The sequence below is a fragment of the Narcine bancroftii genome, chromosome 3, assembly GCF_036971445.1.
Source record: "Narcine bancroftii isolate sNarBan1 chromosome 3, sNarBan1.hap1, whole genome shotgun sequence".
Classification (NCBI taxonomy): domain Eukaryota; kingdom Metazoa; phylum Chordata; class Chondrichthyes; order Torpediniformes; family Narcinidae; genus Narcine; species Narcine bancroftii.
The window spans coordinates 186,884,189-186,898,950 of record NC_091471.1 but is presented as its reverse complement, the minus strand read 5'-3'; the positions used below and the strand labels follow the sequence as shown (position 1 = coordinate 186,898,950).

Genomic DNA, 14,762 nt, shown 5'->3' with positions numbered 1-14,762 from the left:
TAAACATTGTAATTTTATTTGCCTCCACCACCTCCTCTAGCAACTTGCCACTCTGTGAAAATTTGTCCCTCAGATCTCTAAATTTCTCACCTTGAACTGTGCTTCCTAATTTTACACACCCCTTGCCAAGGAAAAAGAATCTGACTATCCTATCTATCCCCCTCCTAATTTTATGAACCTTCATAAGGTCACCCGTCAGTTACAATGAAAATAAATCCGCCTATCCAATATCTCCTTATAACAACAGCCCTGAATTCAAGAACCTGGTGAATCTCTTCTATGCACTCTATTGCTACCAAATCCTTCCGCTGGTGGTGACCAGATAACCACACAATTCTCAAAATGCTGCCTGATCGATGTTTTGTACAGCTGCAACATGGCCCAACTTGTATATTCCATGCCACACCCAAGGAAGGTAATCATACAGATGTCTTTTTCACTATTCATCTGTGTAATCCCTTTCAGAACTATGGACTTGCATCTCAAGGTCTCTGAGATATCACTGCTCCTCAGACAACTCGTTTACAGTATATGTCCTACCAAAATTTGATGTTCAAAGTGTATTACCTCACTTGCCTGGATCAAATTCCATCTGCCACCCTGCCTAACTTTCCATCTGATCTGTGTCTTGTTTTGTTAGATGACGTTCACTATTAATGATTCCACCAGTTTTTGTGTCTTCTGCAGTTTTAATCAAACCACCTACATTATATTATAAAGGACTCTGCACTGATCCTGCAGTACACCACCTGCTTTTTTTTAATTAAAAATTAAGACGTTTATGCCCACGTCAAGTTTAAGTTTACTATCATCGATTGCACAGATACAACCTGATGAAACAGTGTTCTCCGGTCCTCGGTGCAGAACACCAAGACACAACTAGACATAACACATATAAAGACAAACAATACACATGCATGACAAGTATTTCACCTATACAAATAAAAAATATTGTTCTGTAAATATTAGTCTTGGATGGTTAGTGTGAGCGGTTCCTTTGGTCATGCAACAAAACCTAAATAATATTTAGTGAAAGTTTAATAAATGGCAAGTATAATTCCATGAAGGGTTCAATAAGACAGTCACTGCTGCCATCATTTGTTTTATATTTTCAGAACATGTTCAGTTCCTCCAAACTAATCCCACTAACCTACCTCTTCAACCTTTTTCCATTTAATAAGACTTGACTTGTAGCCTACCATTAAATTCCCTTCTTTCCAGCCACTTACTTTGTCTTTTGAAATTCATTTTATTTCAAAATGTTTCCAGTTGGGTTAAAAATTATTGACTTGAAAACTGACAGACGTCTAAAGTATTTCCAGCATATTTCATCTTCAGATTTCTAGCATTGGCAAAGTTCTATTTCAGTCCTTTTTTAGGTTGTTTTAAGAACATGAAAGAGGACCTCCAGATGCTGCCCAACCTACTGAGTGTTTTTCCAGTATTTGTTCTTTTTATTGGAGAAGCCCGGTAATCATTTGTGTTTGTTTTTTAACCAGTGGACTTGCATCTATGAATTTCAAGATGGGCCTCCAGTTCGGACATCCTCTCCTCGTTGCTCTCTTTGCCTCACACACTACATTGAAGAAGCAAACGTGGGCCGTGGTTACATTAAGGAACTCTGCTTCAGTCCAGATGGCCGACTGATTTGTTCACCATTTGGCTATGGAATTCGCTTGTTAGGCTTTGACAGCCATTGCAATGAATTGTGTGATTGCTTACCAAAAGAAGCAATTACATTGCAGGAGATCAGAACTATTTATTCACACAGTGATGTAGTGCTTACAACAAAGTTTTCACCCACTCATTGTCAGCTCGCCTCTGGGTGCCTTAATGGGCAAGTGTATTTATACCAGCCCAAATTTTAAATAACCAGGATTATTTGCAGGTTGCATTGAACACAAATATTCATAATTAGTTTTGATCTGTAATTAGTGAAACATTTTGCAATTGTTTTAAGATATTTGATGTCATCCTTGAATCCAAGTGGCCCTTGGTTTACAGTGCACTACAGTAAACCAGTATTTGTATGTTATGAGACTTAACTGATGGGACAGTTTTTCTGCAGTAACTTCCTGTGAAGAATAGTCATTTTCCAATTTTGAGTGATTTCTAGCTACTGTTAATGTGGAGTTATATCAGCAATTTGGGTAAAATTTGTTAGCTTTGTTACTGTATATATAATCTTGCAAATGCAGTTTGGTTGTTGAATAATAAAATGTGTTAAATAAAAGCATTGGTACAAAATATAATAGATTTGACCTTGCGCTTAATTTCCTGTTTAAATGCAATATTAACCTAAGTATTGACTAACATTTCTACAGTGAGATAATGAACATAAATTATTTAACAGAAGATGCAAATATACTTTCTGAAATATTACAATTTTAAACACTGGTGTTAGAACAGCATGATATCCTTGATATTACCAATTCACATCACAATTGTTATTATATTTTAATAAAGTAATTAGAAAGATCTATACTTCATAATGTCTGTTTTCTTGTATTTGAAGCAAATTTTAATACCAAAGCTTGTGAATATTAATAGTTTTGATGTAGTCTGCATCAAGGACTTGACAAAAGCCAATTGCAAGTACACTGATCCAAAAAGGTAAAAATGGGTGGGATCCATGGTGAATTTTATTGTTTGCATTTAGAATAGAAATGGCCTACAATGTGCCAAACTGTACAAATCTACTCCACAATCAATCTAGTCCTTCCCCACCCTTCACAGTCCATAACCCCCTATTTTTGTTGCACCTATGTACCTATCTAAGAGCCTTAAATGTTCCTATTGCATCAGCCTCAACCACTGCACCTGACAATGTGTTCCACTATTGTGTGTTTATATAAAACAAATAACTACCTCTGACGTCTCCCCTAAACATAAATAGATGTCTTCTGATATAGGCCACTGCCTCCCTGTGAAAAAGGTGCTGTCTATCCACTTTATCTGTGCCATTCATAATCTTTGCACCTCTGTTGGGTTGCCTCTCATCCTCTTGCTCCAAAGTGAAAAGCCCTAACTTCCTCAACCTTTCATTTGAGACATGTTCATCCAGGCAGCATCCTAAATAAATCTCGGCACTCTTTCTAAAGCTTCCCCATCACTCCTATAACAAGGCAACCAGAACTGAACACAATACTCAAGTACGGTCAAATCTGAGTTTTATAGAGCTGCAACATTACCTTACAGTTCTTTAATTCAATCTCCTGACTAATGAAGGCCAGCACACCAAATGCCTCAACTTGCATGGTAACTTCCTGTCCATCAATTCTACTTGCACATCCTTCTGTCACAGAAAAGCAGCCAACAAATTAAAAGACCCATTTCACCCTGATCACATTCCCTTTCCACTTCTTTTAGACAAAAGATGCATGAGTTTGCAAATCAGCACCACCAGATTCAAGAACAGTTCCTTTCCTTCTGTTATCAGGCTCCTGAATGCACTGCCAATAGTCTTTCATTCTACCAAAACACCATAGTGTGAACCTTGTACTCTTTTAATTACGTTTCTCTGTAAGGAACTTGGATTGGTGGATAGCCAACATCTTCTTTCCAGGGTGACAATGGCCAACACAAGAGGACATCTGTTTCAGATGAGTAAAGTTTAGTTAAGGTGCCAGAGTTGTTTTTTTTTTGCACAGAGTGGTGGGTGCCTGGAATGCATTGATGGGGTGGTGGTGGAGACATACAAACTTAGATAGGCACATAGATGTAAAAAAAGTAGAGGATTATAGGTATGACAGCAGGAAAAATTAGATTGCTGTGGAGTAGGTTTCCATAAATTAGCACAAGATTGTGGGGTGAAGAGCCTATAATGTTCTGCAATGTTCTAGGGAGCCACAGAACATTTAAGAGGTGGGGGGGCTGAACAGACTGGAATCCTTAATAAGGAGGACCCAAGATATGTTGGGGGACATGAAAACTGAATGGATTAAACTTTTTGGGGGGAAGGCAAGGAAAGGACCTTACTGCTGCATAGTTATCAAGCAATGAGATTTTTTTCAAAGTTGGAGTCATTTGGAGAAAGCCAAGAATTACCTAGATAAATGTGGAAAGTTAACAATGTTTTTAGAGCATTCTTTGCTTCAACATGATTGTGTTTGACTGACGTGGAACCAGCTTTGGGTGTAAATTGGCTTCCAGGTAGTTTTCCTCTTTTGCCCTATCACCTTCATTTCCAGGGCGGAAAGGTTTTGCTCCCTATTTCTCGTATCCGCAAGTGCCTTCATTTTGCTTCGTTATTGTGATGGATAGCATCTGTCTCCTGCTAGCTTTTATTGAACTTATGTCCTGTTGATAATTTTCCATAAAATTTAAGATGATTTTTGAGCTTACCCTTGCAAGAAGTGCTTTTGTTTTATAATAGTTATTTTTTGTTACTTTCAGAAATATTTACCCACGAGTTCCTCAGCAAAAAAAGAAGCATTAGCAGTATTTGGTGGAATACTTATTGTATGGTTTCATTACATCTCCGCAAAACTCTTCTCTGCCCATGTGTTTGATATGTTTGAATACATTTTCAAATGAAACCCTGAGACCAAGCAAGCTGAAAAAAAATCATTGAGTCTGTACATAAAAAGAAGAAAGATAAATCCTTGGATTATTTCAAAACCCTTTGATATAATTTTGAGAGAAGGCCAATGCTCAAACTGATGATCACTGAAACGTCAGAGAAATTAGAAAAGGGTCTTCTTGCAATATGCAAGATAAGTGATTGATAAAAGTGGAAATGCTCATAACATCACTGAGTCACTTTTTCCTTTAGTGTCCATAATAATATTTGATGACATGAAATTAAATGACAAAGAAACTTTTCAGGCAACTCCTTAGTAATTCTACTTTCCAGTGTCCAAGGGACACTTAAAAACAATTTGTCATTTCATTATAATCCAAGAAATTTTCTTACAATTAGACAAATCCACTCTGCAAGGGAACAATGCTCTTTTGGCTTCTGCCAGATTCTGGAATGGAAATGAGCTGATGGAAGAGATGTTCATCAGAAGGATCCACACAGATACTAAGGGACTTACTATTTTCAAAGAAGTTAAGAATTACAATAAATGAAAACAGTATTCCATTCAAGAACATAGCTGCCGGTGCAACTGATGACGCTGCTTCAATGGTTGGACGATCCAGAGGGTTCACCATGCACCTGAAAAATGTTTTAAGGGAGCCATAGCCAAAAAAAAAGGTTGTCCATCAACTCACTAAGGTTCGGCCATAAGTGCGAATGTCTGAAACACATCAGCCCAACCATGATGCAGCTTTTTACTTTTCTACCCTCTCACCTGTGTTCCTTCCCCTGCCTCTGTTATAGACTTTGGACTATTTTATTTTTGACTGAGGAAAGGACTGAACCTAATGTGGAGGATTTGACAGCTGTTAGGAGCTGTAATAGTGCTGGGCTACCACTTTGACAGCTGTCAAAGTAGAGGAACAACATGCTGGAAGTCAGTGGGCTCGCAGGAGAGCAAGCCTGTGGGTTTTAACCTTTCCACAAATGGGGAGAGCTGGAGGCACACGCTGGACAGTTTAAAAAGCCCAGCGCTCTGGTTTTGAAGAGGTTAGTCAGTGGATTTGACTACAGACAGTCGATCTGACAGTGCATGTTCACCCGGCAGCTTCAGCAAGCCACATGCTGAGGTGCTTTGTTCACGGATGCGAACATTGCCGTCTGGAGCTGTATGTTTCAGTGGGAAAAGGAAGACTGAGCTACTTTGTCCATGGGTGTCAGCACTGTTATCCTGACAGCAGTTTGGGGAACTCTGATCTTCGGAATGTGTGTGGGACTGACTAGTGCCTCTCCTGTCCTCTTTCAAGAGGAAGACTTTGTGTGACAGGAGACATAGGACCACTCATGCCAGGGTGGTCAAAGGAGAAGACTTGTGTGACAGGCCACTTGTTAACCCTAAAGAGGGCTTCGGAGGAGTGAACCTCGTGTGGTGTCTAGGAGGTCAAAATTCCTAGATGAAGGAAGTAAAGGTGGTTGTTGCCACATTCGAAACTCAAGCAAGTCTCATGTTTCCCTTGGGCAAGGAAACCAGCCTGGAGACCAGATCCGTGAGTCGTTCCTTCTTGACTGACAGACTTGACATGACTGACTTGGGGGTTTTGTTTTGGGAATTTTATTGATTTGAGCTTAGTCTGGGGTTTTTTCCCCCACATAAGCTGTATAATAATCTATTGTTCGTATAGAGTTGCCATTAAGGCTGGTGTTCGGGTGTAAAGTTTATTGTTAATTCTATTATTGTTAGTTTGTTAAGAAATTTTGTGTTAAACTTAACCCATTCTTTTATGTGTCTCTCATTTGCTGCTGAGGAGTGTAACACTCTTCCTCTCTTACCTTTTTATTCAGTCACCTGCCTATCTTTTGCTCACACAGGCCTGAAATAGTGGTTCCCTTTTACTTCCAATGGATACTGCGTGCCATGTTGAGAATTGGTATTTAGGGCAGTGGTTGCACTATAGCTAATGTGGCTGCTTTGGCCAAACTCGCTTAACGTAAGAGCCACAAATGATAAATTTCAGATGTTTGACAGCCACGAGCAGGAAAAAATAATGGATTCATGTTTTTACTCTTGCATGCACATTTTGTATAAATATTAAGAAATACATATATGTAATATTTATTCAAGCATGTAGTATCAGTGCTGCACAATTGCTCAGCAAAAGAAGGAGTAAAGCACTCTTTCCGTCCAATAGCCTACAGGTCATCCTTGGGCAAGGTATCGTAACTGCGTAACTTCTCAATCAGGGTCAAGTGAAGCCATGGATTGCAGATAGTGGATGGTTTTTACAAACAGATTCTATAAATAGGAATTTATGGTTGTAAAGTTAAAAACACTGGGCAGATGTATCTGCTGATGAATGGCCAGGGTTACCAGTCCAGTATGGTCACTGCAACTGAAGAAGGCAACAGGAAACCACTTCGGTATTTTTCCCATGTAATGACTTCCCATGAAGTCAACGTCGACTTTGGTCTCAGTTCAAAGATGGAGCCTTCTCCAAAGGAGAACAAGGCAGTCATCAACTACAATTCGGAGGGTGAAGAATGGAGAGACATGATCGCCTATGCCAAACTGCAAGGTACCTGAATGATAATGTAGTTTTTAAATTGCTAATTTGTATTCGTTTCAATAATCAAGTGTGCTCATACCGTATATATTTCTGTAAAAGTTGATTTTTGTGTACCAATTTTTGGGGTAAAATTTAGTCGGTCGATTATTACATGCATGCAACTGAGTCATTCGGATGGGTGAGAGGCCGGGTCATTGGGACCTCGGATGGGCGGGAGGGCAGCACAGGGCATTGGGAGCCGAGGCGAGAGTCCCCGTCGGAGCATCAGGTGCTCGGATGATCGGGCACCCTAGATCACACTTGAACTTCGTTAATTTCACTGCCGGCATCACGGCCAGGTGTGCCCCGATCAGGCGATCGCAAACCGCACCCACTGATTCGACCCTTGTGAGTTCCGGCTTGTACAATTCCTGTCTCATTCATATCAAAGAGCGGCCCAGACAATGTCAAATTGCTTCATGGTTGGAATCATACTCATTCAGGAAAGTGAAAAGTATTTGACCATTCAATTGAATGCAGCAACAGCTACACTGCTACTGAAAGAACACAACCAGATAGATTGAGCTCAGTGAGCAGAACTGATTTATTGCAGGCTGTTGGCCGGACTTCAGCCTGTCGCCATTGTCCAGCGTGAACGTAGACCCCACCGAACCAGTGATCGTGGCCCAGCCCAAGAAGCGAGGTCGCCCAGCTAAAAAGGACATTGGCGCCGGTTCGGGGGGGGGGGGGGGGGCTGTGTGGCGGCACACCACTAGACAGGAGAACCGCTAAAAGACTGAGGTGCTCAGTGATTGATTACTCACTTGCCATGGGATGGCCCGCTACTGATCTGCACGTTTGTGTGTTGCATCCCTAGTGCTGAGTGTTGCGAGTCTCTGCCTCCTTCACCAGTCACAGGAGTTGCTGGCAGGAAACAATCCACTGACACTGACCTTGTCCCACCGCGGGGCCGCTTCTGCTTTAGGTTCACGGGACATCGCGAGCGCGCAGCGGGTGTCCGGCCTCCGCTCGCCGGGAGCGCGCGGGTTTCCTCGGTCTGGAGTGTGCGGCGGCGGGATGCCTGCCTGCCTGCCTGCCTCCGCTCTCCGGGAGTGCGCGGCCCGGGATAACCCTCTGCGCAGGTCCGGATGTCAGCGAGCGGCGCTCCAGGTCAGGGGCGGTGGAGCGGGGCGGTCGCACTGGAGCCCAGGCAACGGGCCGCCCCGCCCGTGGGAAGCACGGCTCGACCAGGACGCAGGCGGATGGCGGAAAGCCGCGCTTCGCTGCCTCGGCTCCAGGGGCCGCAGAGCGGCGGCGGCAGTCCCAACTGCACTCCGCAGGTGGGCCGCGGCCAGGGACGGCTCTTGGGCTACGGCCACCGCCTGAGGAAGGTGACGCTGACCAAGCCCACCTTCTGTCAACACTGCACCGACTTCATCTGGGGACTTGGCGGCTACCAGTGCGACCGTGAGTCCGGTGCTGCAGGGAGACGGATCGAAGGGGCTGTGGCCGGCCGGGTAGCAGGAGGATAGGCCGGGGGTCCGCGGTCGGTAGAAGAGGGTGGGTGAGCAGGGCGGGATAGACCGAGTGTCCGCGGGGCTAGATGCGAGCGGTGGACTAGTCGGGTCGAGTGTCCGTGGGCGTGAAGGGGTAAGGACTGATATTGTGGTCGTTCTGCATCTGGTACCAGTGGCCCTGAGAGCAGAGGAGAATCTCCTCAGTCCAGAGTCAATTGAGATTTAGCCTATGTTAGTTTGGTGCATTGAGAATAATTAAAGGGTTACATGGAAATCCGAGAGGACAAGGAACCAAACGGATCGTTTCCTTGGAGGCAGGTTGAGACTAGCAGTCTGAATTTTCTGTGTTCCCAAAAGAAAAGATAAGACCGCCACTGGTTAAATAAGATTATTTATTACAAACCTTGGAGCATTAATTGTTATTGTAGAAATCTGGCTTGATCAGTTTTTAAAAATATATTTAAATTATCATTTATATCAACATTCCAATTGCGGTGCAGTATTCGTTTGCGTGTATATCTGAGTGATATTGCAGACACTTAGTAGACAGTGAAACGACAAGCAGTTATTTATTTTCTAAGAATAGCTTATTCATCTAACCATGTATATAATTTAATCAAGTTTTTGGATTTGGGTATTTTCCTACAAGCATTTATTGAACAGAGCTAATTGCCCTTGTGAAGGTAACAATGAGCCAATCCTTCATCCACTGCGGTGCTCCTGGTGAAGCTACTCACACAAAATGGTTGAGAGGGATTTAGCAGCAGTGCAGGAATAGAAACATTTCTGTGCGACTTGGAGGGTAACCTGTGGGTGGTGGTGTTTGGTAATGCCATTGGAGGAGCCGAGGATGGTGATTGGTGCACACCTTCATCAGTGGGGTGTGGGTGAGTGTTTTGGTTGGTGAATGATGTGCTAATCAGGCAGGTTGCTTTTTCCTTCACTATTTCAGTTTTTGCATGTTGGAGCTGCGCTCTCAGGCAAAAGTAGAATCAGTGGTGGGCAAACTCTTGGAGAGGATTCTTATGGACAGGATGGTGACTGATGGTGTTCTGGGACCCCTCTTGATATTTTCAGAAATGACTCGGGTTGTCATGCAAGTTGATATTGGCTTACGTTCTGCTGGCCTTCATTTGTTGGGGATTGAGTTCAAGAACCATGAGAAAATGTTGTAGCTCTATAAAACTCTGATTAGACCACACTTGGGATATTGCATTCAGTTCTGATTGTATCATACAGGGAGGCTGTAGATGCCATAGAGGAGATTTACGAGGATGCTGCCTGAATTGGAGAACAATTTTATGAAGCAAAGTTGACAGAGCTAGGGCTTTTTTCATTAGCACAACCCAAGATGAGAGGAGAATTAATAGAGGTATACAAGACTGAGACACATTGATAAGGTGGACAAGCCAGTACTCTTTTCCCAGGGCAGCAATAGCAAATACCAGAGGACGTTTGTTTAAGGTGAGTGGAGGAAGGTTTAGGGAGATGTCAGAGGTATATTTTTTTGCATCTGGAATACATTGCCAGAGGTGATGGTTGAAGCTGATACAATATAGACATTTAAAAGACTCTTGGATGTAAAAAAAAAGTGTTATGTGTGTATTCTAGGGAAGGGTTGGATTATTGAGGAGTAATACACAAATTTACTGGAGAAACTCAGCAGGTCTCCCAGCATCCATAGGAAGTAAAGGGTGGTATCCAATGTTTCGGGTCTGGAACCTTCTTCAGATGTAAGCAAAAACAGGTAAGCGCCTGAATAAAAAGGTTGGGGGAGGAAGTGCCAGTTGATGAAGTCGACAAAGACGATGCAGTCAAACAATATTCATGGCTTTTATTAGCAGAAACTTTTGGTACAATAATGAAAGACAATGGGTCACAGTTATACCCAAGGCAGGTGTCTTTAACGGTAGAGATAATGCACAGCCAATGTTAGTACAGCAAGGCTCGCCAGAGGGGAGACAGGCAGCTTAGCAGAGATTCACCACAGAAGGGCCAAGGGGAAGAGCACAGGCTAACAGGTAAGATGTTATCAGCAGATACACAGATAAAGGTGGGAGAATAGAAGAGAAAGGTGGGGAGCTGAAAGAAAGAGAAAGGGTTAATGAACATTGAAGAAGTTAATATTAACTTCAATCTCCAATTTCTGTTTAACCATCCCCCTTGAGTCTCTTTCCCTATCCAGTTGTTCTGACCAGTGAATTATAAAGTTGAACCATAATCTCCCTGCTTTGGTGTTAAATGGTCTGATGAAAACCATATGCCTTCTTATTCAAGTTATCTAATTTAGTACTACCGTCTAGGATCTTTGAGCCTACACTAGGGTCGCTCTGTTAGATTTTTCAAATCTATCAGGTCCAATTCTCCCTGCCAAACATTGCCAATCTGAGCTTTTTTATTGGCCTCTATTTGGTCCATATCCCTGTCCTTTCCTCCCCTTTTACCTATCTGGATTCACAGCATCAAACAATCCTTTGGCTCACTTCATTCATGCTGATCAAGTTGGCATTCTGGGCTCATCCCATTTGGCAGCATTCAATCAGCATCAGAATTTATTGTCATGAACAAGTCACAAAATTTGTGTTTTTTGCGGCAGCGTCACAGTGCAAACATTCAGATTATGAACCATCTTACAACAATAATATAAAAAAATTTAAATAGTAGTGCACAAAAAGAAAGGCAGTGTCTTTTGTCCATTGATTATCCAGGAATCTGAAGGCAGTGGGGAAGAAGCTGTCCTTGTGCCTCTGAGTGTTCCTCTTTCGGCTCCTGTACCTTTTTCCCTGATGGTAGCAGAATGAAGAGGTCATGGCCTGGGTGGTGGGGGTCTTTGACGATAGAGGCTGCTTTTTTAAGACACTGCCTCATGTAGATGTCTTCAATGGAGTGGAGTTTAGTACCAATGATATCACATGTCGAGTTAACAATCCTCTGGAGATTTTCCTTGTCCTGAGATTTGGTGCCTCCATACCAGACAGTGATGCAATCAGCCAGTATGCTCTCCACGGTACACCTGTAGAATTTTTCAAAAGTCTTCGGTGACATTACCAAATCTCCTCAAGTGCTTCACAAAGTACAGCCACTGGCAAGCCTTCTTTGTGGTTGCATCAACATGGAAGCTCCAGGACACATCCTCGGAGATGTTAACATCCAAGAATTTGAAGTTCTTGATTCTCTCTGCTACTGAGCCCTTGATGAGGATTGGGTCAAGTTCCCCTGACTTTCTCCTGAAGTCCACAAGCATCTCCTTGGTTTTGCTAATGTTGAGCGCAAGGTTGTTGTGACACCACTCAAAGAGGTTCTCTATCTCTCTCCTGTACGCTTCCTCATTGCCTTTGAGTTTCTGCCAACGACTGTGATGTCATTGGCAAACTTGTAGATGGCACTGGAATTGAGCCTGGCCACACAGTAGAGCAGTGTGCTTAGCATGCATCCTTGGGGTGCGCCTGTGTTGATAATCAGTGAGGAGGAGTTGTTGCTTCCAATTTGAACTGACTGTGGTCTTCCAATGAGAAAATAAAGGATCTAGTTGCTGAGGGGGAGAACAGAGGCCCAGAATTTGAAGCTTTCTGACTAGCACTGAGGGAATAGTGGTTTTGAAGGCTGAGCTATAGTTGATAAAGAGCAGCTGTATGTATGAATTGCTGTTTTTGAGGTGTTCCAGAGCTGAGTGGAGAGCCAGCGATATTGTATCTGCTGTGGAGCAATTGTGACAATAAGCGAATTGGAATGGGTCCAGATCTGTGTTTAGGTGCTTGTTAATTCTGCCCATGACCAACCTCTCAAAGCATTTTATCATAGTCTTTATCCTTGTAAATCTTTCCTATACATTTATCTGTCTGAATGTTAACATATCACAAGGTTCTATTGCTTCCCCCAGCAGCTTATTCCTGATGTGGACAACCCTTTGAGTGAAAAGGTTAGTCCTTGGGTAGATTTTAAATCCCTACCCTCTTATCTTAAACCTCTACCATCTAGTTCTGGAATCATCTACCTTGGGAAATTAACTGAGAACATTCACTTTCTGGCTTTTGCACTCGTTTGAATTTAGAAGAATGAGAGAATTCACTGAGACATAAAATTCTGATAGGACTAGACAGGTAAAATGGAGGATGTTGGGGACATCCAGAACAAAGGATAAAAGGTAAGCGATTTAAATCAAAAAACTGCAACATTGTTTAGGCCCTTTGTCTCACAGTTATGATAAACTAAACGATCAATATAAACCTTCACACCCTTACAACCAATAACCATCCATTTTTCTTACATTCCATGTGCCTATCTAAGAGTTCTGTTTCACCAACCTCCTCCACCTGTGATAGATTATAAATATGTTTTTGGGAGATAAATTGGGGCAGGTTTTTTAGTGTAGGTCACATACAAACACTTCAAAACAGATCTCACTTAAAATACTGGAGCTCTCCTCAAGATAGATAGGCCAGCTCCAAGAGCCTTTGCAAAAGCTTTGGAGAGTGCCCAAGAGATTTCACTAATGGATTGTTGTTTTGAAAAGCAACAGATGAAAGAACTCGGAGGAGTAGGTTCAGAGCCCCAGGCTGTCTGGGAGTGCTGCTTGCTGCTCTAAGAGGGTCATGGTTTTTGCAAGCAGAGAGGGAGTCAAACAGGGTTTTATCTGAGAGAAAGAGAATTCTGTTCTGCAGTTTTACTGTTCAGCAGGAGCTGGGACTGGAACAGGGCAAGCTTGTGGAAAACCCCATTTTGCAGACAGGTTGTGAGTTCTTAGTTCAGCCTAGTCAAAGCCCTTGTGGTCCATACAAGAGGAGGGGACTGGCTGCCTAATGTTTCACTTGAAATAAGGGAAACAAAAAGGAACACTGTGGTGACCTGAAAGAAAGAGGTTATCATCTGGAAAACCCTGATGGGGCAAATTTCTTCAGCAAGACACTGACGTGGCTGATTAAAAGGGATCAATTTGTGTCCAGGCACAACAAATCTCTTGGAAAACCAACAAGAACCTTCCTGAGTGGTTGCCATTTACCTTTCAAGCACCAAAGCCTGGTGAACTTCATAAATATTAAATTCTGTGCACAGTATAAGAATTGCCTGGAACCAGTGAACCTGGAGTGAGTGAGAAGTGAGGTTGGATTGTGAATCAAATAACTTTTCTAAACTTCATTACACATTACATACATGTACGCTTAGAATTAGAAGGGGGTTACGTTAGGTTAATTAAGTTAATAGTGATAAGTTAGTTTGATTATGTTTTCATGTTTAAAGATCATTAAAAGCAACTTTTGTTTAAGTAACCATTTGTCTTGGTGAATATCTATTGTTGCTGGGTTTTTGGATCCTCTAGGCTCGTAACACACCACTTTCAGCAATACATTCCAGGCACCCGCCACTCTCTTAAAAAATAAAATGCCCATGACATCTTCCCATAACTTTCCTCTACTCCCCTTAATCTAATGTCCTCTAATGTTGTCTTTGTTGCCCTGGCAAAAAAAAATGCTGGCTGTCTCGCATAATTTTATTCACCTCTATTAGGACTAAGATGAGGATAAACTTTCCACTCAGAGTTAAAAAGATGTAGAACTCCTTACGAGAAAATATTAGCAGTCAGTTCAAAAGGAGTTGTATGTGTTTGTAGCTCGAGATCGAGGGATACAGAAAGTAAGCAGGAAAAAGGCACTGATGTCATGTGATTAGCCATGATGATACTGGATGGTGGAGAAGGGCTGAGTGGCCTTCTGCGCTCGCTTCCTTTGATTCTACAATTTAATGTGTCCTTTTAGCCCTCCTAATTTCCTGTTTCTTTATTATTTCTCAGGACCCTGTCAGATTTCAGCTTTTTCTCATCAGCCGAGGTTCCTGAAATTTGTGGTCTTTGTTTTTTCTCCTCACTGGAATTCAATAGTGCTGAATTCTGACAGTGGGCTTTAGGCAACTCCCACATGACAAATATGCATGTAAGCAGTAACAACTGTTCCCAGTCTACCTCTCCAGCTCCTGCACAACATGGTTTTAATCAGCTTTGCCACCATTTTGCATTTTCCCCCAATGTCTAGTGTCATCATTATCTAGAACTGAAAACGTGTGAAGATCTTTGGCCAGGTTTGGATTATCACCTTGTGTTGATGTTGAAATCCACTTAGAATTATCCTGTAAAACCTATTCCTTCTTTGAAGGTTCTGTGCAAATATAGATTGAGCAAGTGCAGAA

General features: G+C 42.3%; 2 protein-coding genes and 1 long non-coding RNA gene across 4 annotated transcripts in view; 2 read left to right on the top strand and 1 right to left on the bottom strand.

The window, feature by feature from the left end:
* Nucleotides 1-2,252, top strand: part of wdr32 (WD repeat domain 32) — a 70,946-nt gene extending 68,694 nt beyond the window's left edge. For both annotated transcript variants that reach the window (XM_069926127.1, XM_069926126.1), the window contains exon 7: nt 1,500-2,252. In XM_069926127.1, the coding sequence (XP_069782228.1) occupies nt 1,500-1,868 (369 nt within the window). In that variant the 3' untranslated portion in view covers nt 1,869-2,252. The remainder of the gene's footprint in view (nt 1-1,499) is intronic.
* LOC138757945 (uncharacterized) overlaps nt 1-8,427 on the bottom strand; it is a 54,772-nt gene extending 46,345 nt beyond the window's left edge. Inside the window, exon 1 of the long non-coding RNA XR_011354002.1 lies at nt 7,890-8,427. This is a non-coding gene — a long non-coding RNA (uncharacterized lncRNA). The remainder of the gene's footprint in view (nt 1-7,889) is intronic.
* The window catches only part of LOC138757941 (diacylglycerol kinase theta), a 161,129-nt gene continuing 154,392 nt past the window's right edge, over nt 8,026-14,762 (top strand). The window contains exon 1 of the mRNA XM_069926125.1: nt 8,026-8,532. Within this exon, the coding sequence (XP_069782226.1) occupies nt 8,214-8,532 (319 nt within the window). The 5' untranslated portion in view covers nt 8,026-8,213. The remainder of the gene's footprint in view (nt 8,533-14,762) is intronic.